The following is a 24,196-nucleotide window of genomic DNA, read 5'->3' as shown; positions in this document are numbered from 1 at the left end:
TCCTTTAGCTTTCAGACCGACCAATTACCTTAAACCAAAGATAGTGGAGCTACAGGACGTGATGACGGTGCTCGGCTGTACGGTGAGGGTAATTGGGCTGCTTGCTGCCAAAAACATCACTTTGGGCTTCATCCAGACATATTCAAAAACGGATTGCTCAGAACATGATGTCAGTCGAGTTTTAATCCCTGTTCGTTGCTCAAAACACGAGGAAAAACCTGAGGAACCTATTACAGACATTGTCTTGTCAAAGCAATGAGCATTACAAAATGGAGTCAATATTCCATCGCTGATTTGAAGTTGTGTTATTTACTAATGATGCTGTTTTACACCGAATCTGAATTATGAGAGAAAAACTAAAATGTATATTCAATATCAAATGTTATTAAATTACAGAAGATGGTTAGCTAGTAACACTTTATAATCTTATGTAAGCGCAATATAGATGTCGCTGTCTATGACATCAGATAAAGATGCTAGTGAGAGGTCATCAGCCAATCGCAATCAACATGATGTCATTTCCTGTTCCTGTTGCTCCAGAGTAACATGGAGTCACATGATATTAATACCATGAGGAAAGATGGCAGCAGGCGGTTTAAGTTTGCGCTGTAGAGAATGTTGCGCTAACGTCACGCTGTGTTGCATGCTGGGTGTCGCAGCCATATTTGTAGGTGGCACCGGCTCTATTCTGCTAGTGAGTTCAGTTCAATGTTGTTCCGTTTGACTAAGAAGACATAAACATGGTGGGTCATTTAGGACAGAAACTAGACAACGGAATATTGTATAAATATATAACGGATTTTTTGTTTCCGACTTGTAAACAACGCGAAGGAAATCACATCGAGGATCATGTATCAAACGCTAGTAAACGACCTCCGAAGATGGCGGCGCCTCCCCAGCATGCAACACGACGTGACGTCGATTGACAAGCTCTATTGAGATGAACGGGAAAATCAGACTGAGATAAATAAGGACGTGTGGTAACATTTGGAGAGGAAACCGCTCCTTTTCGAGGTAAACAATTTTCTTGAAATACTAGTTCCGCACAAATATATAGTTAGAAGAATGAATGACTGTTTGTAATCATGAGTTAGTCGTGAGTGTTTATTTCAGGTGTTCACTCAAAATCTAAAATGCAAACAAACTGAACTAATCAACATCAGAGTGAGATCTGTGGAACAAAACCACTTCAAAACACGCACATTCATACGGTACAGTGAAATCTCGTCTTCATGAAATACAATAAAAAAAAAACGAATTGACAAAAGTTTTGCTACCTCACTGATTCTCACAAATGAGAAAATATCGTAATCACAACAGTAGTCAAAAACAAACACTCACCCTAAATATTCCTAACTGTGATATCAACTGCAAAATCATCCGTCCCAAGGGTGAATAAGTAGTGAGAATGCTTGACAATTTCCATCCATCGCTTTATACCTGTAGAGGTTCCTCTAGTATTTCATTTTCAGTCGAGGAATTAATAACCGGACGTCACACAGGTACAGACATTTGTGTCCAGGCAACGGCTACGTCGATCTCACAAAAGATGTTGAGCGTCCGTGTTCTGCATGAGTTCTGTGCCGACTTGAGTGCCGATAAGTTCCTCGGTTCTGAAGTTCCACACAGCTGCGGTTCAGAATTGTTCTCCCCTCTCTCTCCGGCTCCTGAATGGTTCTGTGGTGGGTCCGAGGGGTTTTGTAGAGGGGGTCAAGCTTGTGCTCAGTTAGATTTGGACCACGTCGAGATTCTTGGGGCTGACGGGTCCCTGCGGCAATCGAAGGTCCATGTGGCAGGGGGGCATGTGCTACATTTCCCATGATGCACTTCATCACTGAGGGAATCCAACGGATGGTCTTTATATTTGCTAAGTCTGTACAAAAAAGAAAGCTAACAGTTAAAAACAACACGCATGAGAAATAGCTCTTTAAATCCGAGACATCAATGGAGAGCAAATTGAAACGTTTGCTTTAGTCTCATATATTTCTCCATAGAAGAAAAGTCAGAAATCTCCCAAAGTCTTCATTAGAGATTTTCAGAAAAGATTTCAACTATGTCTCAGGCTGAGCTCAGATTTGTCTCTTCTGCAATCAAAAGTCAATATTATTGAAGATCTCAATATGAATATTTCTCATCAGATTTACGCGAATCCAGGTTATTTTACCTCCACAATCTACATTCATTTGACTCTTCATGTGTTTCAATGGTGTCTCATCTTTGTCTATTTTTAATATCTACAAAGTAATTTAGTTAATTCTTCAATGAAACTGAGAAATGTTCCGTTTAAAGATTGAAGTCAATTCGAATAAAAGTACCAACCAAATGCATAAATGTTTTAACTTTATAGAAAACAACCAGCTGCAATTTGAACATTCTTCTTGTTCTGTGGAAAATCTGTGTCTGATTATAGTTTGGGAATGAGACGTGTATTTTGGAAACCCCGTGTCCACGCAGGATGCTATCACCCCACCTGACAGATCATTAGCTCACCATATGGACTATGTTTCTGAATTAATTGGACAAGGCTTAGACAAGCCACCTGTCTGGAAGCTGACTTCATTTCATTATTAACCATCTTATCACAAACACACACGCGCCTTATTCTTCCATAACTAGACTGTCAGTAAACAGCCTGATTTACATCACAAATGTGAGATCTTAAGATCACGGAGGCACATTGGTTAGCCTTCAAAACAATTCCTTGTATAACTGTACATTCCAGAACGTTCCAAACCTGCAGAATTGTCCGAATTCTCTCGTGTATATCTGAAAGGTCGGACAGAGACACTTCTGGTTTAACAGCTCTTTTGAGCACATGTACCTGAGAGCTGACATGACAGTTAAGGGTTTTGTTTCTCGCCGTACGAGAGACAGATAGCAGGGTTTGATGGACCTTCTCTAATAAAATTCCACACGCGCCACCTCCGGGTCCATCTTTCGAATTCAGGTCATGTCTGGCGTGAAATGGGCGTATGTACCTCCGACCTTCCAGTCTTTAAAAGTATCCAAAAAACTTGCAAATATACTTTTTTTTAAGTCAAACTGAGTTAATCTTTAGTCTTTTAATGACATGTGCCGTGTTTATTATCTTTTAAAAGACGATTCCCATGCATGACACGTCAGTCAAACGGTTACAGACATCTCACCCCATCACCCTCTGAGCTTCTGTCCCTCACCCCATCACATAAAAAAACAGAAGAATCAGATGCCATTTAAAGACACTGGCAGCGTTTCTCACGCCAGCAGGAAGGAAACTGCACGTAGCCGTAGAATAAAAACACAATGATCTGACCCACATAAACACTTTCATGAAAATGCCGTATTGAATTCCCTTACGTCTATCTTAGTCGGGGGACCCCCGTTTGCGGTTTTCTTTTTCAATCTTTCTTTCTGTATAACAGATGTTCCCCTCTGAGCCGGGGCCAATTCTGCCATTTCCCACAATGCCCTTGGGAAAAATGCTCTTTTAAGATCTCCACCAGCTGACTTTAAACCCTCGTACGATGGCCTATTCATGTCTGCAGTCTGTTTAAAACCACGCTGTGCTTTTTTAGTGGCGACACTGAGCTCCAAAGAATTCTGAGATTTGAACTAAACTGCAGAAAGAACGAATCTGAACATAAAGTAAAAAGTTTTCTTTAGTGGAACTGCACTGATGTTAAAACTGGGGCCACTAAGCACATGATTATAATGAGACGTTCCGTGTAGCTGTAAATTGACACGTGTGAAGATGATATGTGTGATTTTTGTGCAAAAAAATAAGACAAACGGATCATCCTGTTAAAAACTCATGACATTCCTGTTTTATTTGGATATATACGTATAAGAGTAAGCGAATAGATACAGAAAATGAGACGCATTTGCAGTTTTATTTTGACCATCATATCCCGGAGAAAAAGTGATGCTCATAAAATATAATTCAAAGTTGTGTTTCATTTAAATATCAGCTTAGTCTCAAATGTTTCTCCTAACATTGCTTAGGAGACATAACAATAGTTTTTTTTAACAATTGTTGAATCACTCGGAGGCGTAAAATGGATGTAAATTGTCAGGGTAAATAATCTGGATTTGGTTACATTTGATGAGAAATGTTTGAGTTCGTTTTGAGATCTTCAATTAAATTGACTTTTGATTTGACTCGACAAACCGGAGCTCAGTTTGAGACGTTGTTGACATCTTGTCTGAAACGCAAAGTCTCAGCATCAAATTCAGCAGCGCTGTGAGGTTGAACTCTATCGCCCTCTCTCTCCCGGAGCTCTCTCTAAGCGCCTGTGATTGTTAATGAGAGGGTTTAACGCAGACGACAGCTTTAATTAGACGGGTTTTCACTCAAAAAACAAAGCAACAGTCTTGTTGTGGAATAGCGCGTGTGTGTGTACATACTGTATGTGTAGTCTTAGCTCCAGGCAGCACACCCACAGACCTTCTGATGCATACGGCACTCAAAAATTGGCAAGATTGAATCTGATGTTGGCTTTACACAACCACAGTACACGGGTTTATATCAATCTACCATGAAATACACTTTTTGTGTTTAGTATAGTATCGCTTTCATTATGAAAACAAATTCAAATGGCCTCCAATGTCAACAGATCGACTCTGAATCACACGTGTCTAAGCTGACATTGATATGCAATGACAAGCATCGGAAGCCATTTTCGACTGTGATTTGAGGTGACAAGAGGGATGTGACAAAGTCAGGCAGAGCACTTTATGCAAATGTAGAGCAGTGAGATGCGGCGAGGGATATATAGACTCGGTGACCTCCGGTGATTTAATCGCTGTCGGATATAAACACCCCAAACATGTTACCTGTCCAGTGAACCGAGAACTGTTCTGTGCCAGGTCAATCAATTGAAATAACAGCGTTAAGAGCAGAAAAACAAAGATTCTGTCATCCTTTATTCACCCTCATGTCATTCAAAACCTGTATTTCTTTGGAACATAAAAGAAGATATTTTGAGAAATGTCTCAGTGGTTTTGTGTCCATACAATGGAGGTCCATGAGGGTCAATGTTTGTTTACCAACATTCTTCAAAATATCTTCTTTTGTTTTCTACAGAAGGTAGTCATATACAGGTTTTGAATGACATGAGGGGTAATACATTTTTTGGACGAACTTTCCATCTAAGCTCTTGAACATCTGCAGTGTAAAGCACGTTCGCAATAATTGTGCAAAACGTTTGACAGGGCCTGAAATCCATGCGCAGTGTTATGTTCAGTATTGGCTATATCTTGTTATGACTTATATATACTTGTACTTAAATTGATAAATGTGTTCATTTAGCAGACGCTTTGAAATGAAAGAGCATTGAACGTTATGTCAAAAATAACTTATTTGTTTTGTTTGTGAAGTGACCGAAATGCATTAACAAATCATAAATACATTTGTGATTTATTACTGTTAAATGACATTTTTGTTAAATCTGTTTACTTGTTTATAATGTAATCTTGTTTATATCAGAATCGAGTATAAACTCTCATCATTTTCGACTGTGAGCTATTTCTACTAACAAACATATTTCTTTATGTTAACGCTTTTTATACAAGTTGAATTTGGCTCATGGCCCATTATGTATAAGAGCACCGTCTCTCCTGAGAGTTCATATGTGTGTGTGGGTGTCGATGAATATTCACAATACCATATAAAATCCACTGATGTGTGTGGATGTTGAGTATAGTTTATACGGTGTTGTATTTAAAATGAAAAACTGGTGTGTACTACATACCAAAACACATTCAGGGGCAATGAATGTAGGACACAGCATGCTTATATACACTTGTTTCCTTGAATTTGCATAATATATACAGTACATCACGCAATCCAAACACAGCTTTAGACATTTGCGTGTGCTTGCACAGGCTCACCAGGCTGTAGGCGTGTTGCGTGTGATCTGTGCTGTGCTCTGCGCGCCCTCCGTTAGGTTGTGTCTGACGTGACCGCAGCTGAGCTGATGATGCTGCTCCTGAGGTTCAGTTGGTGGTGCGGGTCGCACCGCTCCCCCGTCCTGTTCCTCCTGCGCGCAGGCGTGCCATTGGCTGCGGGCCTGTTTCAACCAGCGGCCCCCGAGACCGCACTTCTCCAGATATACCCGGCACACCTCATAGTTCATAGCAGAGTAGTACATGAAATCGAGCGCCAGTAACACCATGACGAAAAATCCGTAGATCCACACGCCGATTAAGGCGGAGTAATTGCTGTGAGAAAGAGAAGATGAAAGCACTTGGCTTTTTATGTGTATAGTGTTTAAAAAGTGAAATATATTTAGATTATATAGTGGTTAAAAATGAAAAGGGACATTCATTGATATGCTTTAGATAAAAAAGCTAAAGTGCAGCAGTAAGCTCAGATTCCAATGAGTTAAATGAGGAGTTGGGCCTTTAGTGTAAATGAAACGTTATACAGTTCATCCTAACGGAGATTTGGGATGCACATTACTGTATAAACTTGAAGTCTCTTTGGACAGAGTAAAGTAAAACGATCGTAAATACATTATCTCCTTTGGCAAAGAAGCAAAAACATCTTAGTTCTGTGTCAGCCACCGCAGTGCTCCGAAAGGGAGGGGTGGATGAGCCATTGGTTGCAATTCCCAAACTTCACCACTGGAGGCCGCTAAATGTCAAACACTGAAGCTTTAACAGATCAAAACATTATAAACTGCTTTATTCAAAGAAAACCTTCAGCGACTCTAATTCCTAATCACATTGGTCTCAGATCCTTCACATCTTGGAAAGTCTGACCAGAGCATGATTTACATTAGCCCGATAAATCACATCTTCTCCAGACTGAAAAACCGTCCTGTGTAAGCCACTGCGCTTAAAGATAAAATTTCATGTCCTTGACTCTCATGACACTCTAAAAGGGTTTCTGAACCTCAGGCCATTAGTAAATATCACCGACCACAGATGAGAGTTAAATGGTGTCTCCCCAGGGTCTCCATCCTTTCACAAAGTTCTTGAAATCGCCGAGAGCGCCGCGCCAAACCACATCCTGAGATATTTCTGCATCATTAGCCGACGTGACACAAACTTAAAGCAGTCGCGAGGGTTGCCTTCTACCCTGATCTGAGACCAGTTCATATCTGACAAACACTGTTGAAAAGTAAACACAGAACAGATGCGATATATCTGTTTCCTGAAGAGCTGTCAGCTGAATGTCCAGACCGGCGTGTGGATTTCAAATGTACTGTCTAAATGTCACTTTGACAAGTGTCTTGTTTGGCAGACTTGATTTTAATCAAGAAGCTAAAAGTGCATTACGGTTTACTGTGGGATTTTGTCTCTCTATCGCCATCTCTGTTTGAAAAATAACTTGCAGGTTACTTCACATATAACATGGGTCGATGTGAAATGACGTGACTCGACAGCTCGACATATAAATCATTATTATATGCTTAGGATTTTGCATGATCTTTTTGCTTATTTTTAGCTTATACAAAGAGAAATTAAAAAATTTTCTCTAGTGTCATAAACAAAAGTCGAATGAGAGAACTCACTTGTGTGCGTAGCCGTCCGGAGATGTCGTCAGGTTGACACCCATGACTGTCTGAAACTCGGTATCGTTGCAGCAGTATTTAAAGGTCGTGTTGTTATGGTGACAGCAGAACATGTACGTCTTATTATCCGAGAGACGAGGACAGTGAAATCCAAAGTGGTATCGCCCCTTGTTGTCGGTGTAAGGTTCACATACCCGAAAGTGTGCTGAGAGAGCTGCGAGACAAAACATGACAGTTAGTAGACTAAAAAAACTTTCAACAACAAATAACAAATAAATCTTGTTTTAATATTTTGGTCATAAATCGTCCATGTTATACAATTTAGACTCTATAGAAGTGGAAATTCAATTGAATTGCCATTAAAACAGGCTTTGAATATTTTCTTTTTAACATGACATATATTGGTTTGTTTGTCATGACAGTCGGGTCTGAACGACAAACCTGTGCTGACACAGTTTACCCCAAACAGAACAGCATGACATCAGCGCCTCAAGACACAAAACCTTCCAGTCGGCAACAGATACGCTTGTTTTGAATTTCAATCGCTCGGATTTTCAGTCCAATTAGTTCAGACACAATCAAAGGCGTGAAGACGTACAGAGAGAAACAGTCATTTCCGTTCAGACGAAAGTGTTTATGATAAATCTGTGATGCTTCACGAACGGTTCAGGTAGATATGTCGAGTGTCTATTTTGGTCGGACTCTGTCTGATTTGTTTAATGAGACAAATACGCCAAAGGGGGGAAAATAACATTTGAAGAGCGTTTGTATGAAAGCACAGAAATGCAACTTTGATGTCATCAGACAATAAAATTTTTATTTCTTATAAACCCCCAATTAAAGTTGAAAGAAGTTCAAATCGTCTGAGAGTTGTTCGCCTGATCAGGTAACCGTAGCAACGGTGTGCCTTTACAGTATATAATGAATTGAAGTATTGTCATCATTTATTATTTCACTTCTTCGTGATATATTATCACAATATTTAAATTTACTGTTGTAAAAAAGATAGAACGTTGTGTTATTAGCATGATTCTTCCGTATGGATGTTATGTAAATGTGTGACTACAGTAAAACTAAACAGATGCTCAAGAGTGTTTCTGGGATTTATCATCGGTTTTCGTCACACGAAGACTCGTGACAACATCCTTCTGTTTTTCTGTGCCGTCTGAGCTCCACAGCAGAGAGAAATGACTCACGCCTGCCTTTAATAATTCAAGAGATTTCTCGATGTGATCCTGCTTTATGACCTTTAATCTCACTCAATACTGCCATCCGATCAATGTTATTGAACCTTAACTCTTCTGCAGGAGCAAGAACTCCACAGTCGGACATCATCTAATTCTATTTGAGCCATATATATGGACAACGCAAGGGAGAATTTGGGGAATCGTGAAATCGTCTTTTGTTAGTAGGTGCTTCTGTTGGCACGCTATTAGTTCATCATCATTAAAATTAACTGGTCTTGTAAACTTTTAAATCTGCCTTCATTACTTCTTTTTGTCTACTTTGCTGCTACTTAAAAATAACAAGTATAATGCTCAAAACTTTCAGTATCAGATGCACAGTAGAAGCTGCCACACATGTAAGTCCGAGCAGAACATGTGCACGCTGCTTCTTACCTGCAGTGGACAGGAGGAGGACGATCAGGATGTTGAAGGAGTGATGGTTGGTGACACTCATCTTCTCGTCCTCCCTCAGGGGAGGATGGAGACATGAAGCCTGACAGCTTCAGCTGGTTCCAGATGTCATGTTCTACCTCCACCGTCTGTTCATGGCTCTGACAGTCTGCCTGTGCACCTGTGGTAGAAGAAGGCAAGTGTTATGATCATGGAGAATCTGGCCGTGTACAGTATCAGGCATATTCAGTTAATAATGCATATGTTTTGAGATACACAACCATGTTTGTCTACCTTTTTAACCCTGCTTTATGGATCTTATTGTCCAGTTTACCGACACTACATAAACACTAGCATATATACAGTATATATATTCACACAAACACATATATACATACACATACATACATATATGTAAGGGATAATACAGGCAGCCGGTTGTTATCGCAGAAATAAGCCCCAACATTGTGATCAGGTGCAGACGCAAAGCAGGGGTCTTTTATCACACCGAAGGGGCCGGTTACTTGTACATTATTCCGCTTATTACACGGCTACTTGCCACATGAGAAAAAAACTGGACGTGATATGTGAATTTGAAATATTTTTTAGCTCACTTTTACCGAATGAGACCATCCGCAAGGAAGATCCGTTTACTTTTGGTTTTAAGGTAAGAAACCATGTTCAAATGTCACAAACAGGCAACTTGGTTTAATAATTTGTCAATATAATGTCATATATGTTGTTAAAAGATTTATTTATATTTAATTTGTAAAAAAACTGTCAAAATGATTTTTGAGAGGTTATCTGGGACGACTGACCAATCAGAATCAAGCATAAATAATAACCGTGTGTCAGACATGTATAAGCAAACGAATGACATTCAGCGCAAAAATGATTTAAAACATAAATGTTGCTAAGCCTTTAAAAACAAAACTATATCAAGTACCACCATAAATCACCATTGTCTTCGTCAATCGTTCTTTTAATTTAAAGAGCAATCGAAATGTTTAAAGTAAAATTTCCATAGTTGTATCTACAATTTTTTGCCTGACAAACGTCAACAAACTCGCGTACGCTAACTGTTACCGTTTTGAATGTAACGTCATTGATGGTAAAGCCGTTGTTTTTCTAAACAACCCCTTTAATGCATATATTAAATTTGACATTAATAACTTACATGAAACTGATCATTCGGCGACAACATATGTGCTTCGAACATTTTTACACTTTGAACGTTCCCTAATTTGTACGTTCTTTAGTTGAATGCAAGTCACTAGTGTTATCAACACAAACCGTCAAACCAAACGTCAACAAATGTTGATTAATAAGAATTTGTGTGAGTGTTTTGGTTCAGAACAAAACGTTGAATTCATGCTTGATTTCATTTCCCTTGTCGTGCACGTGCGTTGCCTGTCCCCAATCATCATCTTGTCGTCATGGCAAAGGTTTGGGCGTATGTCAGAGTTTGTGGAGACGTCATGCTGTACTCCGACTGAACATTTTCAGTAAGTTAAAAACAACCCAACATAACTTGAGAAGTTTCTATTTGCTATAAACACTTCTTCTACGACATCTGTTTATTTTACGTAACGTTAATATCAACATTTACTGCATTTTAAAATCTGTTTGTCTTGATGTTAAAAGACCTTCTTCAAGTTGTAGAAACGATCAATGGGATTGAATTGGTTTAAATGGAAACTAACGTGTTTCTACCGGTAATGTTTTGGGTTCTATCGGTGGGATGTTAACTGGTGGAAGGAAACCAACAGTTTCATAACATTTTACTGGAAATGGCCCCCAAAACAAAAAGTAATGAGCTTTGCATTGTTTTATTTGTAAAAACTGATACTTTAGAATGGTATCGTAACAACTTCATTTGTATAAAGTAACATTAACAAAGACTTACAACTGCTATAAATATCGTTCATTATTAGTTCAGGCACAAATTAATATACAGTAAGAAAAAGGAATGTTATTGTAGTTTTATCGATGTTTTTTTTTGCTGTATGAGCTCAGTTTCTTCTTGACTGTCGTCCAGAGGAGTTTGTAAGGGGCCGTGTCTAATTTTACGGCACACTGCTGCAGGGATTCCTTCGTCACGGCTCGTCTCTAAATCTTTAAACGAGTGTGTTGAGTGTTAGTGGAAGTGTTTGTGTTAAATTAAACCGCCAGCCTCAAATGCCATTGTTTCACAGCAGATTTTCAAAAAGTCCTTAATAGAATCAGCGTGGTTAATCTGCATGCTGTGATTGGTTATTTCGAGCTGGTGATGAATGTGACGGTTTGTGTTTGCTAATTTCATTTCATTCACAGATTGATTGTGTTGATCTTTAAAGAATAAAACTTTAAAGAAGTTTTATTATAATCATGTACTATTGCTCTTTTATGACATTTCGCTTATTGCTCCCCGAACTCTATGTAAGGATAAAAGCGTCAATGACTAGAATGGAAGTCAATGGTCAATTTGTTTGGTAAAACTGAAAAGTAGGCATGCGTTTGTAAAACAAACTGCTGACATGGAAAAAAGAAGACAAAAAGATTGAGGATCAGATCAGAACACAACTCTGAAAAACTTTGAAATGTTTAAAATCAACTTTTTCAACAATTACCCAAGTATCATATTTGCTCCAACACAGAAATCATCTCTTGAATTGTTAATAAAGAATAAACTACAGAGACTAATAATATGCTTTCTTTATCAGCCTTTGTCTCAGTGGCAGTGTTGAAATGTTAAAATTAAGTGTTAGACTGCGGTTCTGACCGTGCCGGTTGTCTTTATGAGAACATTTGTGCCACAGCGGCTTTCTGCTGATTATGAACAGAACAAGAACAAGAACAAGTCAAGAACGTCATGTAATATTTTTAGAATTTTAATTTGTTACATATCTAGCTTTCTGTTCCTCTTGTGTTGGTTGTGTTTTTCTACCAGGCTTTTATATTTTATGCATTACCGTGAATGTTTATCACCCAGGTTCTGTAGAAGTAAAAGTAAATTTGTAAATATATTGTCATGTCTAAAGTACTATTTTGGTGGAAGCTAAGCTTAACATAGTAAAACAATCCTGTGTCACGTATGCTGTATAAATGGTGTTTTTTTAGTGAACAAATGAGCATTTGACTCTTTTCCGGTTCTAAAATCAGTTGGTTCCGCCCCCTTCCTCCAGTTTTCCAGCTGCTTTGTGCTGTTTGATAATAATTTCATGTGATTCAGCACCGCTTCTAAATATAGAATTACTATCCTGAGACATTTTGTTGATTGACTTTAATTTGCACGAGCGGTGCCGCCCATCACAAACACTGCTAAACCGCCGTATCAGGATCGGACAACACGACCACTCTTATGCTGTTGACTAATATCACGCTGTACAAAACTCCACAATAAACCTGCAGAAGTCAGCAAAACACCCTCCCACTGGTGCAAGACTCATGTTTATTCTTTATTGGAAATATATAAAGAGATGACATCCCATGATGTGGTTAATCACAGTTTCTCAAGTTGGTGTCACCGGCCGGTTTTGTAGACGTGCTCGTTTGTCAGCTGCATCAATTCTGAGGTTCCAATTAGCATCCGGTGCCTAAATTATCGTGAACTGTCTCTTTTAGTACACATTCAATAGGCATGGTGCTGGTTTTCTCATTTTCAGGCGCAGACAGAAGCAAAAGCTTATCATGGGTACATGTAATAACGGGAAGATTATTTCCTATTGTTTACTGATATGCATGACCAAATCAAATAGTTCTCAACAGATTTTCTGTTTTTCTGTACTGTAACTGTATATATATATATTATATATATAATATTATATAGACCAATTCGGAAAACGTAAACAGTGCTTGCTGATCCATAGCTGGTCCAGAAGAACTTACTGTTTCAGTTGTTTAGTTTTTTAACACTAGATAAAAATTTTGAAAAAAAATATATATAACCAACATTTGTACACAAATCAAAAATGTTAATGATATATTTAAGCGATATAAAGAAATATATAGGGTTGCACAGATATGTACATTTTGGACGATAAGGATAACCGATAATTATTTAACATTGGAAGCAGATAACCGATATATTGGTTGATATACATTTTCTAAATATGAATATAATATTCACTAAGACTGAAACAAAAGGCAAAAAGTGTACAACTTTTATTTGAAAACATTGACTGCAGAAAACAAGGTAACCATTAGTTGTCTTTTCCCCCCTTAAAATAATGTACCAAGCCTACTTTACACTCGTACGATTCTGTAAACTTCAAACTTTTGTACAAGTTTAACCAGAGGAAATGATTTATCAGCAATAATATATTGGTCTTCCTTTTTTTAAATGATCATTTATCGGCCGATACCGATATGGCCGATCAATTAACTTCCAGAAGTGCTTCTAGACCAGTGTTTACATCTTGCAAAGTGGTCTATAGAGCATAGTAATGTATACAGTAAATATACATTTCAATAAATATAATCATTCTCTTTCTGTATTATATTACATATTAAGTAGTAATGACACTTTTGTTTTTTAAATCTGGCCTCGCCCCTTGGGAGTTAATGCATTATGACAAATCTCAAGAAAGGTTTTTAGACACTTTACATCACTTCATATTTTGATCAGATTTGGTCATGTCAAAACTTGGTTCAACATTATGATTTGAACCACTCGTCATGTTGCAGTTACTTTGTTTATTTAATCTCAGAGTTTGGCTCTTGGCACATGCTAATTTAGGACCTTGGATGTATCATGTAGCTCTATTTTGTTATGACATTTGTTGGCCCGGACCCGTCTGTCATATTCGTGTTATATAAGCCTAAAGGTCGAACAGATCTTCTGATTTATTCCTGTGCTTAAATTAGTCTGGCGGTGTAAAATCCTCTCTCGGGTGTGTTTAATGAGAGTCATTCTGTGACATTGCATTGTTTTCCGTCTTTATCAGCGGTGTCAGGCTGGGCCTGCTCATTATTGAACTTATCAAATGCAACGTCACAGTGGTCCGTCTGCTTATCGGCTCTTTCTGTATAGTATCTGCGGTTGCAGGTTTCATTTCAAGCCAGCACAGGGCGGTCGGTCGGACGATTGATTGTATTCTGAATAAACCAGCCGTCTGGCTGATCGGATTATTTAAATATTTACGATGTTTTTCGATGTAGACTAAGTGTAGGTCTTTCAATAGCATAATGCCTCCATGAATAAGGCCTGTCAAGCTACATAAATACTGTATCAGCAGCACTAACAAAACAAGTTACAAAGAACGCCCATGCAACAATTCAACAAGTCTGAAAATGTTTCCCGAGGGCAAACATGCTTTTAAACTTGGACAGAGCCCAACCACATTAAATGAGATGTTTTTATAATACGTCAGACCCACTCTGCTTAGATGTTTGTGACATAATAGAAGCACAGAGCATGTGTGGTGCCAAAGTGTTATTGTGGGAAATGCAGTGTGTGTTGTTTAACTGGCTTATATTTATACACACAAAATAGGGTATTGATCTTTCATCTAAAGATGATAATGTGCAGTGAAGATACCTAAAGCAAGTCTTATTTCCAGGCCATTCCCTTGGACTGTTCTGTGATTCGGTTTTGGATTCAGGTCAGCTGCTGTTACGCGCTAGTGAAAGTTTAAAGAGAATCAGTTAGATGTTTTATTTAAGCTCTTCAATTCATGAATAACACATGACATTTGACAGATAAGTGTATAAGGTGTTCATGGAGCTGGGATGTTGTTGGGTCTGAAACCTCAGCCTATGCTCACCAAGGGTCAAGAACATGTCCAGGTTATATTTCTCTCCAGAATATATATACCATAATATGTTTGGTGTACTTATTAATAAATACATTGAAAAACAATGGATGTCAAAAAATGACATAGGCTAAATAAAGGCTTTTACCTTGATGTTAGTATTTATTATTCAAATAATGCACACATGCCTGTATGTGACGGTCTCAAATAATGTGAAAGATTTATTTTAATGCGCTATACAAATAAATGTAAAGGGAAACTTGGATTTTACAAACGTAAAATACTAAAAGCATGGTTCATTTTCTTAAAGAAAGATTCAGGAGGGTGTGTTTACAAAACCAAACTAAATCACAGAATTTTGGTAAATTAGAGACTTAAAGTCGTGTGTGTAGAATTGTATAGTTTTATTTAATGAACACTGGATAAAGATCTGATATTTGACCTGTTTTTGACTTGCGTAATCTAATATGCTTTTCTTATAGTCAATATGTTTTCTTGCGTTGTAACAATGAAACTTCTATATATAAAGTTGACACTTGTTTCTGCTTCATCCACAGTGCATATTAATATTGAAAGCTGTACGACTAGTATTGCAACATGTAACTAAGGGTTTTTAGCACAGAAAATATCAACAGGATGGTTATAAAGTTTGATATTCATCTTCATTAAAGTAATGCAGGTGTTTCTGCATTGCTTCAGAATCAAACCCAGAATACTTTCTTCATGTCATTATGTGACGTGACAGAAACTGTCGTGGAATGCAGAGGTTTCTAATGAGAGCCATCTGTGTTTAATGACTGTGATCCAAAATGGAAAGTTATTCCACAGAATAATACAGTGGCGGTGTCGTAAAGGGCTTCCACACAGATTCAGTCTGCCAGAGCTTCTCTGTGGGAGAGAATATAAACCATTATCTGCTTCTCTAAGATGATTCAGCATTCCCCAGCCAGACCCTGAGAATCCAACACACGGTGCATTTCAGAATAAAAAATGCTGATGTTTTTGGGTATGCATGGCAAGGCCATGAACATTTCCTTCATTTCATTCAACATTCCCAGATTAAGTGTGTTCACGTGACAATGGACATCATTGTGTGTAAAAATCCATTCAATTTTATTGATATAGCACGATGTGCATTGTTCCAAAGCAGCTTTACCGGAGAAAATAAGAAAAACTGAAAAACACAACAAAAAAGAGAAAACGCAGCACAGTGCATGGTGTTTAACATGCAAGATTATTCTAGTATATAATTATATCTAATAATGCATCATCTAAACACAATGCATTGGGAACATGTCATGTTTATTTGTTGTTGTTATGCAGTCTCTCTAAAAATCCGGTGATAATTTGTCCATCAATGCCATAATGTATAGTCCTTACTTTTCCCTTTTTTTAAATGTACAAATCAAAAGTTTGGTCGCAAATTCTTTTTTTATCAAGCATTCCAATTAACATCAATGAAACTGCAGTTGTTTTGTTTAATTTGAGCCATACTAACTCATAAAACACAGCTTAATAATAAACAATTAAAAACAATTAAAACATGTTAACATAACAATAAACGTTTTAACCAAAATCTTAAAATATCCGTCACTTTATGTCCATTCGTAGGTCCCAACGTAGGCACATCCATCCATCATTAAAGTAATACAGATGACTCATATGGGTTAGTAAATGTCTAAATGTTAATAAAAGTTTATGAGGAAGAAAGTCAAGAGATTGCTCCTCTAGAATGGAAGGATGGTGTAAGACTTTTCGTTTGGGGTGAACTTTTCCTTGAACATTGCGCGGGTTACATCACAAATGTATTTGCTCTGTTGTCCTGATTTTTAACTTATACTATTATAGTAATGAATTAGTTATAGAGTATGTAAGTAGTATAAAAATGACTTCTATATTTGGTTCTTTATAATATATTTGGTTCTTTGGAAAGAATCAGATTGTTCGAAACCGTATGGTTTTCACTTTTAGTTTTTTAGTCTTTTGTTGACCTTCATAGTAAATTGTCTTGCATACTGTGAGAGAGGCTCAGCGTGCTTCTTCCCTCATCAACTAAAGGCAGTTTAAGTTTAACAGAAGCTGGTGATAGTGGTTCTGCTTTGGCGCCCAGCGGGATATTCGGCCTTGTTTGGAGTCTTGCATTCATCACGCACAAACAGATCGAGACAGCAGAGACTCATGGGATCACAGATATGATAGACAAGCTCTTATTTCGGCTGTGTTGTTGTCCGGTTATGTTTGTTTAGCTGAAGTATTTCCTGACTGCATTGACATGCAACAGGGTTGACAATTTAGTTCAATGTTATAAAAGCAAAGCAGTAGTTATAAGTAAACAAGCAGCGGTGACTCGTAAACAGAGCTGTTTAAAATATTTCAAATTAATTCAGAGAGACGTACAAGGGGATGTTCTGTTCGGTTAATACACGATTCACAGCTATTACAGGCTACGCATTAAAAGCAGATTATTTACCCTGCATTAACAAGCCTTGTGATAGTCTGGATAACCCTCATTACCCCGGACCCCCCCACAGCGATGCTCTGTTTAATTCAGTAATGACTCGGGATATTAACCCATCAGAGAGAAAACAAAGCAGGTCTTTCTCACGAGGGCTCGAAACGGAACGTGAAGTCAATTAGGCACGCATACATGATGAACAAAGATTAGATTGCATTAACAGCATGTGACTCCGAGCGGTTTTAAATTGAATTTGCGTGCGTTTTACTGAAGGTACATTAGATTCTCGACGACCACACCACAAACGCTGTCTTTGGCTTGTTTGCTTTTAGTGAAGAGTCGCTTTTTCTTTGTTATTTAAATGGAGCCGAGCGTGTCCTTCTGTCAATGTTTTTCATTTTGTGAGACTACAAGCGCACTCTTGCGCTTTGTAAATATTTTAATCACCTCCAAGTATCCTCGCAGGAGCAGTTCAACGGACAACGCGTTTCTTTATTTACATACAGCGTGTCATTTTAGATTCATCTCCAGTGGAGCACTGCAGTTTGAATGTTAATGTTACTTGTTTGTCTATATATTGAAATCATAGTTGTCAATAAAGATATAATACATATACACACATGTCTGTTAAACATATACGCATAGTACTGTAATGCAATTCAAGTTAATTCGGAAAAAGGTCAAAGCCGACTTAAGTTAAAGTCAAATCGGCTTCACTTGAAGTCACTTGAACTTAAATGATGTTAAACTGGCTAAATCTATTTGCATTTAGTACAATATAACTTAAGTAACCAATTTCACTTATGTCAAGTCAAATATAATATAATTTAAGTTTAAGTGACTCATAAAGCAAGTTTGATTGAACTTAAATGTAAGTCATTACCCTTCAACCCACGTAAAATAACCTGCAATCTTATGGTTCAAAGAGAGATGGCGATATAAAGAAGATTTGTATGTTGTATTTTTAGGTTTACATTCTTCTTGTTTACCAGTAATATAGTTTGGAACAACATGAGGATGAGTAAAATGATCACCATTAAACAATTCGTCGTGCTTCTTTAAATGCAGTATCTTGGTTTCTAAAAAGACTGCAGTGTTTTAGTTGGCAGCTGTGTGTTGTGTGTTGTGTGTGCGTGCGTGCATTAACATCACAATAATAAAGCATAATGCTATAAAAACAATTACAGCGCTAGTGAGTCTAAAACGATGGGTGATGATGCATCTATATCCAGTTTAATAAACTGATCTCAGCGTGTCTGTTAAAATAAATAATCTGTGTTATTTACAATTTAAGCTCTCAACAGCATCTGTAGCCAGCTGTCAGTTACCACAATAATTATAAATCGTCTTTCAGTTACTTTGCTAAGTGCTTGCTTGTATTCTGGATGCGATTTATCGCGATTAATCCTTTTACAGAAAGTGGTTTCTTTAAATTGTGCGTTAAAATGAAATTGAACGAAATTAAACGAAAATACTCCGTAAATAACAATAGGCCCTACAGCTTCTTAACCCAACCTCTGATGTCTCCACTGAACCCAGATCTAGGATAATAACATGTTTCCGATCGTCGTTCTGATAAACTGCTCTGAGGTCGTTGTGTCTCCCTGTTCCTTTTCATTAGACAGGAAACAGTTAGCCGCAACATCGCAATTAAGGGTCTTGCAAATGGAAGGGCTGGTATTGCTGAAACGTTCCCATAATGCACCAACAACGCTTCTGGTAGGAAGGGGATGGATAAGTGGTTGACTAATGCCTGGCGTGGACTGCCAGGATGCTGTATAGACCTTTAATAGATATCGACGTCATACGCGAACCATTAAAATGATAGTTCACTGAATTGTGTCTACGTTGGCTTCTCGTTCTTTTTCTGTGTTCCAAACAAGAAATAATGAATGGTTTGACTTTTTATTATGAACTATTCCCCTAAAACAAGCTGTTTGTGTTTTAAAGTTACGGGAAGATATATTCTAAAGAGAAAGTTACAATGTTTCCCGTCTGCGCTATTGTTAGCTGTGATTCTTTTGCAAGGAATAAAGATAATGTGACAAACAGCAGGAACCAAGCTATCTGATCTAAAAAGCATTTCTGTGTTAGATGTGGGCTGCTGTAATGGATTGTGAAGGCTTGCGTCTCTGACAGGTGCGATCATGATGATCTAAATGGCTTCTAATGGTTTTGTAGTGCATATTCAGAGCGGCTACTTCTTCAGGACCATTGTAAATCAATGATTCATAAATTGGATCAAAGAGAAGTGCTGTAGGTCGGGACCAATGTCAAATTGGTAAGTCATACTCAAAATGTAAAAAATGAAAAGTGTACTGATGCTAGAGGCCAGACGACTGTTAGTTGGACTCCCAAAGTGCAGGCTTATCACTAAGTCTAATGTTAGCCTGTCAAAACATGTGTTTCCTAATGTCTGCTCTTGTCACTTAAAGTAGGATAAGGGCTGAGCCTTGGGGCCATAGGGGTGTTGGTTACCTCCAAAGCAAGTCGTGTGACTATGGACTGTGGGGCGAGTCACAAGAATCACCGGCTCTCTCGCCGCTGAGACCTACAGAAAGCTCTTAACCCCGGGACATCTCCAATGGGACCGTCCATGCACTTAATGTTCTATCAGTCACTTCAGATGATTAAAGCATCTGCTAAATGCACAGGAACAGAGTGCAGAAGATATACCGCTCTCCTCCTCCCAGGACACACTGGCACTTTAAATTATTGTGAAGGGCAAAAGGCAGGAACATGCATTTTTTATCAGCTCGTGTTATGCTTCAATAATATACAGCCGTGCAAACAATTTAGGGACCAGTTTTTCTGATTTTCAAATGTACAATTTATGTGATTAGGTAAAATGATCGTTTTTGTTTCATTCTGTGAACTACCGACAATATTTCTACCAAATTTCAAATAAAAAAATGGTTTTGCATTTATTCGCAGAAAATGAACACTGGAGAAACAGGTCAAAATTAAAGGAAAGATGCTGTGTATTTGTTCAGACTTCAAATACTGCAAAGAAAACAAGTTTATATTCAATACAACATTATTTTCTACATATACATCTATACATGTATCACAATACATCTAGAAATGCTGCTTAAATTAAAATGATGGTCTGTTTATATATTTAAAACAATTACACCCAAAGTTAAAATGTTTGATTTGTATTTTGTGATGATACAGGTTTGGAACAACATGATGGTAATTCAATGTTATGGGACTGATTCCTTTAATTACTCAATTTCAGGATATTGTTGTCTAATATTCCGCTTGAATATTTTCTCCATGTCCATAGTCACGCTTGAAGTTAGGACATTACAGCCTGTGTTTACCTCCACCTGTGTATTTATAATGGAAATGTGCTCTCTATTTAACAGTCTGTATGTGTGTGTGTGTTTCGAGACGCCCACTGTGTTGTTTCGCGATTAATTAAAATAAAATAAATCCCTGTCCATCAGCACACGGACTCACGCTGAGAAGTTGATGAAAACATCGACACTAATTACATCACAACATTCGTCTTAGAATACGGCACTGATTTCAGATTGACATTCACACACGCATGCACGCACACACATATCACACGCGGAGAGTGTTTGATTATAGGGTTGAAGACTGTGTAAGAGTTATTGATTTCCTCCGGTGATGTCACAGCAGGTGAAGGTCACCGCACGCACTCGGTTGCACCCACTCATCGCTTTCTCTCGAGCCACAGTCAAGCTGTGATCACCTCTGACCTCATACCTGTTTCACATCCGTGCTGATATACAGCTGTAACACACACCGGCACGGGCGTTATTGATTTATATAACTTATCGCACGTTGACTGAGCTGGAAGTGTAGTCTTGTATCTTTCGTCCTGTTTTATTCGTAAACACTTCAATGTGCGATTAATAATTCAAAACGTTGCTTCGCGCTAAATGAGGCGGTTCAGAAAAAAGCAAACCCGAGGCTCTGAATAATAAACACAAGTGCTCACAGGCCGATCGCTCCGTTCTGCTCAGGAACACTAATGCAGCTTTTGTTTTTTTATGCACATTTGCACATGCAAGTACACACACCCGCGCAGGCACACACACACACACACACACACACTCACTGTCAAACCTATTATTACAGCTCACACACACTGAACACGCATATATTTTCTTTTTGTTTCCTTGGAAGACAACCGCCGCCCCCCAATCCCCCAAGTGCACAAGTGTTTGTGCGTGTGTTAGCACGTCACTGAACGCTCAAACATGCTTGTTTCTAAGTTACCAGCATAGCTCAGTTTCCTGCATAATTTTAAGTCTGTACCATGGTATAGTGATGATATTACCATGTTACTTTAATAAATACCAGGAAGGATAATGTGAAATTCCATTGCTTTTAAATATAACGTAAGGTGTTTAAAAAACATGGTATTACCATCATAGAAGTGTCTGGAAACATGGTGTTTCTGTGATTGATTTGATGGTTTTTGTAGTATTTAACAAAAATGCTTTCCATTAAATCCACAATATGACGATTGTAATTGTAAAAAAACAATAGAGAAATAGTAGGTCCATACTATTTTTAGAGTTCCATTACCAAGAAAAGCAAATTTTACCATAGTTTCATGTAGAAAAAAGACTTTATGAATTCATATCTGTTGAAAGGGTGTCAGTCCGTCAGATGAAATGAGACGGTACACGCGGCCCCTCAGGTCTCTCATTTGAAGTTTATAAAAACGGCCCCCACACACCTCCCATCAAACAATCCAAATCCCCACAAAGTCTCTCTTTCATTCCTGATTTATCTCACCGCCCTTTAAACAAGCGAGGGAACCGCTCCAGGGAAATACTTGCTTTTCTCTTTCTAATAAACGGCAGTCGGCACTCACCTCCGTTTCCTTTGGTGGGGGAATCCCTCAGATAGAAATCCCTTCTCCACGCTCTCTCTCACGCTCGCTGTCTCTCGTTTTGTATCACTTTGTCTTTTCTTGGTCCTGAAACACTTTCCCTGCATGCCGAGTGGCCGTTAACAGCGAGTTCATCCTGATGTGATTAGTCCCTTCATGTGTCTGTCAAATATCAGAGGAGAACCAACGCTGAAGATCTCACCGATGAATCCAAGATCTCCAAATGAGAGGGAGAGAGAGTACAATGTGAGAAAAAGAGGGAGGGGGAGGTAAAGCCAGTTCTCTGAAGAGACAACTGAGAGAGAGAGAGAGAGAGAGAGAGAGAGAGACAGAGAGAGAGAGAGAGGTTGTTTAGGGATAATTATGTGTCTGTTTTGAGGTTTGGCCATCTGTATGTCTGTTTTGCATGTATTTTTGTGTTTAGTACGTTGGTATAAATAGCACAGGTGCATGTTTTGTGCAGCAAGAAGTTTTTTATGATTCAAATAAGATTCTTTATATCGAAAACCAGAGGTTTGTCACATTTCGCCCTAAAATTCAATAGCACGCAAATATTCATTACAATATTCGTGCAAAGTGATGATATATAAAGTAGACAGCACACAATTTCCCCTTGTTAGACATTTTATTTGGGATTTTTGTAATGTTCTGTAATGTAATGTTCCACATATTCTCAATGGTGTTGAGACTGTGTCTTGGACTATGTCTTAGTTAAATTAAAATATTTACGTTGCGTTTATATAAATGCATTAGAGAAAAACATTACTGGTGTGTATCTTGACTTGAGACAAAACAATGACACTTATATATTCTAAGATATGTCAGGTCAAGTTATTTTTATTAAAGACAGCCCAGGACTAGTCTTAATCCTTGTCTGTGAAACCGGGCAAATATGTTTTCTATAGTGTTGAGGGTTTTATTGAAAACTACACAAAGCATGTAATGAAACGTCTAAATAGTTCAATTGTATGTTTGTATTGTAGTTTTATTTCATTTCATTTTGCGTTGAAATGTGATCTGACCGTTAAGGAAATTTAAAACTGTTAATATAGTTCATAGTTATGGAAAAGATAAGAGAACATTCAGACTTTTTCAGTTTTTCATATTCATGTTTAAACAACACAACGCCAATGTTTAACTTGTGTTTTAGGATCAGTTTTGTATATGATTTTGCCAGATTTTGTTCACAACTTGTCTCAGTCGTCCACTTTATTTCTGTTGAAACTTAATAGACTGGACTGAAATTGCCACAATACATGAAGAAATGCAGATTTCCTACTGTATAGCAAGTCAAAGTCATGGAAAGTCATGGATTTTTGTGTGTGTAATAATTGTATTAGGATAAACAAATAACAAATTATTAAATATGAATAAACTACATTTATAAACGATTCTGAGAAATCAAATTTAAACAAATGTTTGTGCGATTCCTTTTTTCCCTCAAGTTTTAATATTGTGACACTTCTCTGTATGTCCTGTCTGTTTAATATTTATAATGTGTGTATGTATGTATATATATATATATATATATGTTACTGTACACAGGGCTGAACTGGGTCAAGGGGAAACTGTCACTTGTGGTAAACACTGCCATGTAGTGCATTAATTCAGTTCTGACCCAACCAGACCGTAAATCACAGGTGTAAAATCCTAGCAGGAAGACGTTTACGCACCGAAAGTGTCTGAAACATTTGTTCCTGAGTAAGAAAGGAGAAATGAGGTCTGAAAGCAGAACGCCGCCGACCGAAAAGTATTGTTCAGCTTACGCCTGTCACGGAAAATAATGAAATTTAGTTCACCGTGCAGCTTCTGGTTTTGTACTTGAAAAAACGCAGAAGGTTGGTTTTACAGACTCGTGAAAGAACTGAAGGTTTAGTTGTTTGCTAAAAGGCAAAGAAAAACTGGGAATTATTCATTGTAAAATACTTTCTGGGAAAAACAGCATAAATACGGCATGGCAAAGCATTGAGTAAATGTCTATACAACATTTTTGCAAAATACAGTAGTTTCTGGTGTATTGT

The 24,196-nt window shown here is 37.9% G+C and overlaps 1 protein-coding gene across 1 annotated transcript; it reads right to left on the bottom strand.

Moving 5' to 3' along the window:
* Positions 1-1,084: 1,084 nt before the first annotated feature.
* On the bottom strand, positions 1,085-22,396 carry shisal1b (shisa like 1b). The gene is made up of 5 exons (XM_079450422.1): positions 22,158-22,396; positions 9,116-9,293; positions 7,497-7,710; positions 5,869-6,198; positions 1,085-1,873 (listed from the first exon to the last, which is right to left on the bottom strand). Coding segments are annotated over exons 2-5 (606 nt in total). The 5' UTR covers positions 9,177-9,293; positions 22,158-22,396; the 3' UTR covers positions 1,085-1,872.
* Between the last annotated feature and the right edge of the window lie 1,800 nt (positions 22,397-24,196).

This window comes from Barbatula barbatula (assembly GCF_947034865.1).
Source record: "Barbatula barbatula genome assembly, chromosome: 25".
In the NCBI taxonomy this organism is placed as follows: domain Eukaryota; kingdom Metazoa; phylum Chordata; class Actinopteri; order Cypriniformes; family Nemacheilidae; genus Barbatula; species Barbatula barbatula.
This window is presented reverse-complemented; position numbering and strand designations above follow the sequence as displayed.

Coding starts and splice junctions, on each gene's coding strand:
- shisal1b (XM_079450422.1), bottom strand. CDS start 9,176: ATGAGTGTCACCAACCATCACTCCTTCAACATCCTGATCGTCCTCCTC. Junction 7,711..9,115: donor CCTCCTCCTGTCCACTGCAG/GTAAGAAGCAGC, acceptor TTTGTCTCGCAG/CTCTCTCAGCACACTTTCGG. Junction 6,199..7,496: donor CCGGACGGCTACGCACACAA/GTGAGTTCTCTC, acceptor TCTTTCTCACAG/CAATTACTCCGCCTTAATCG.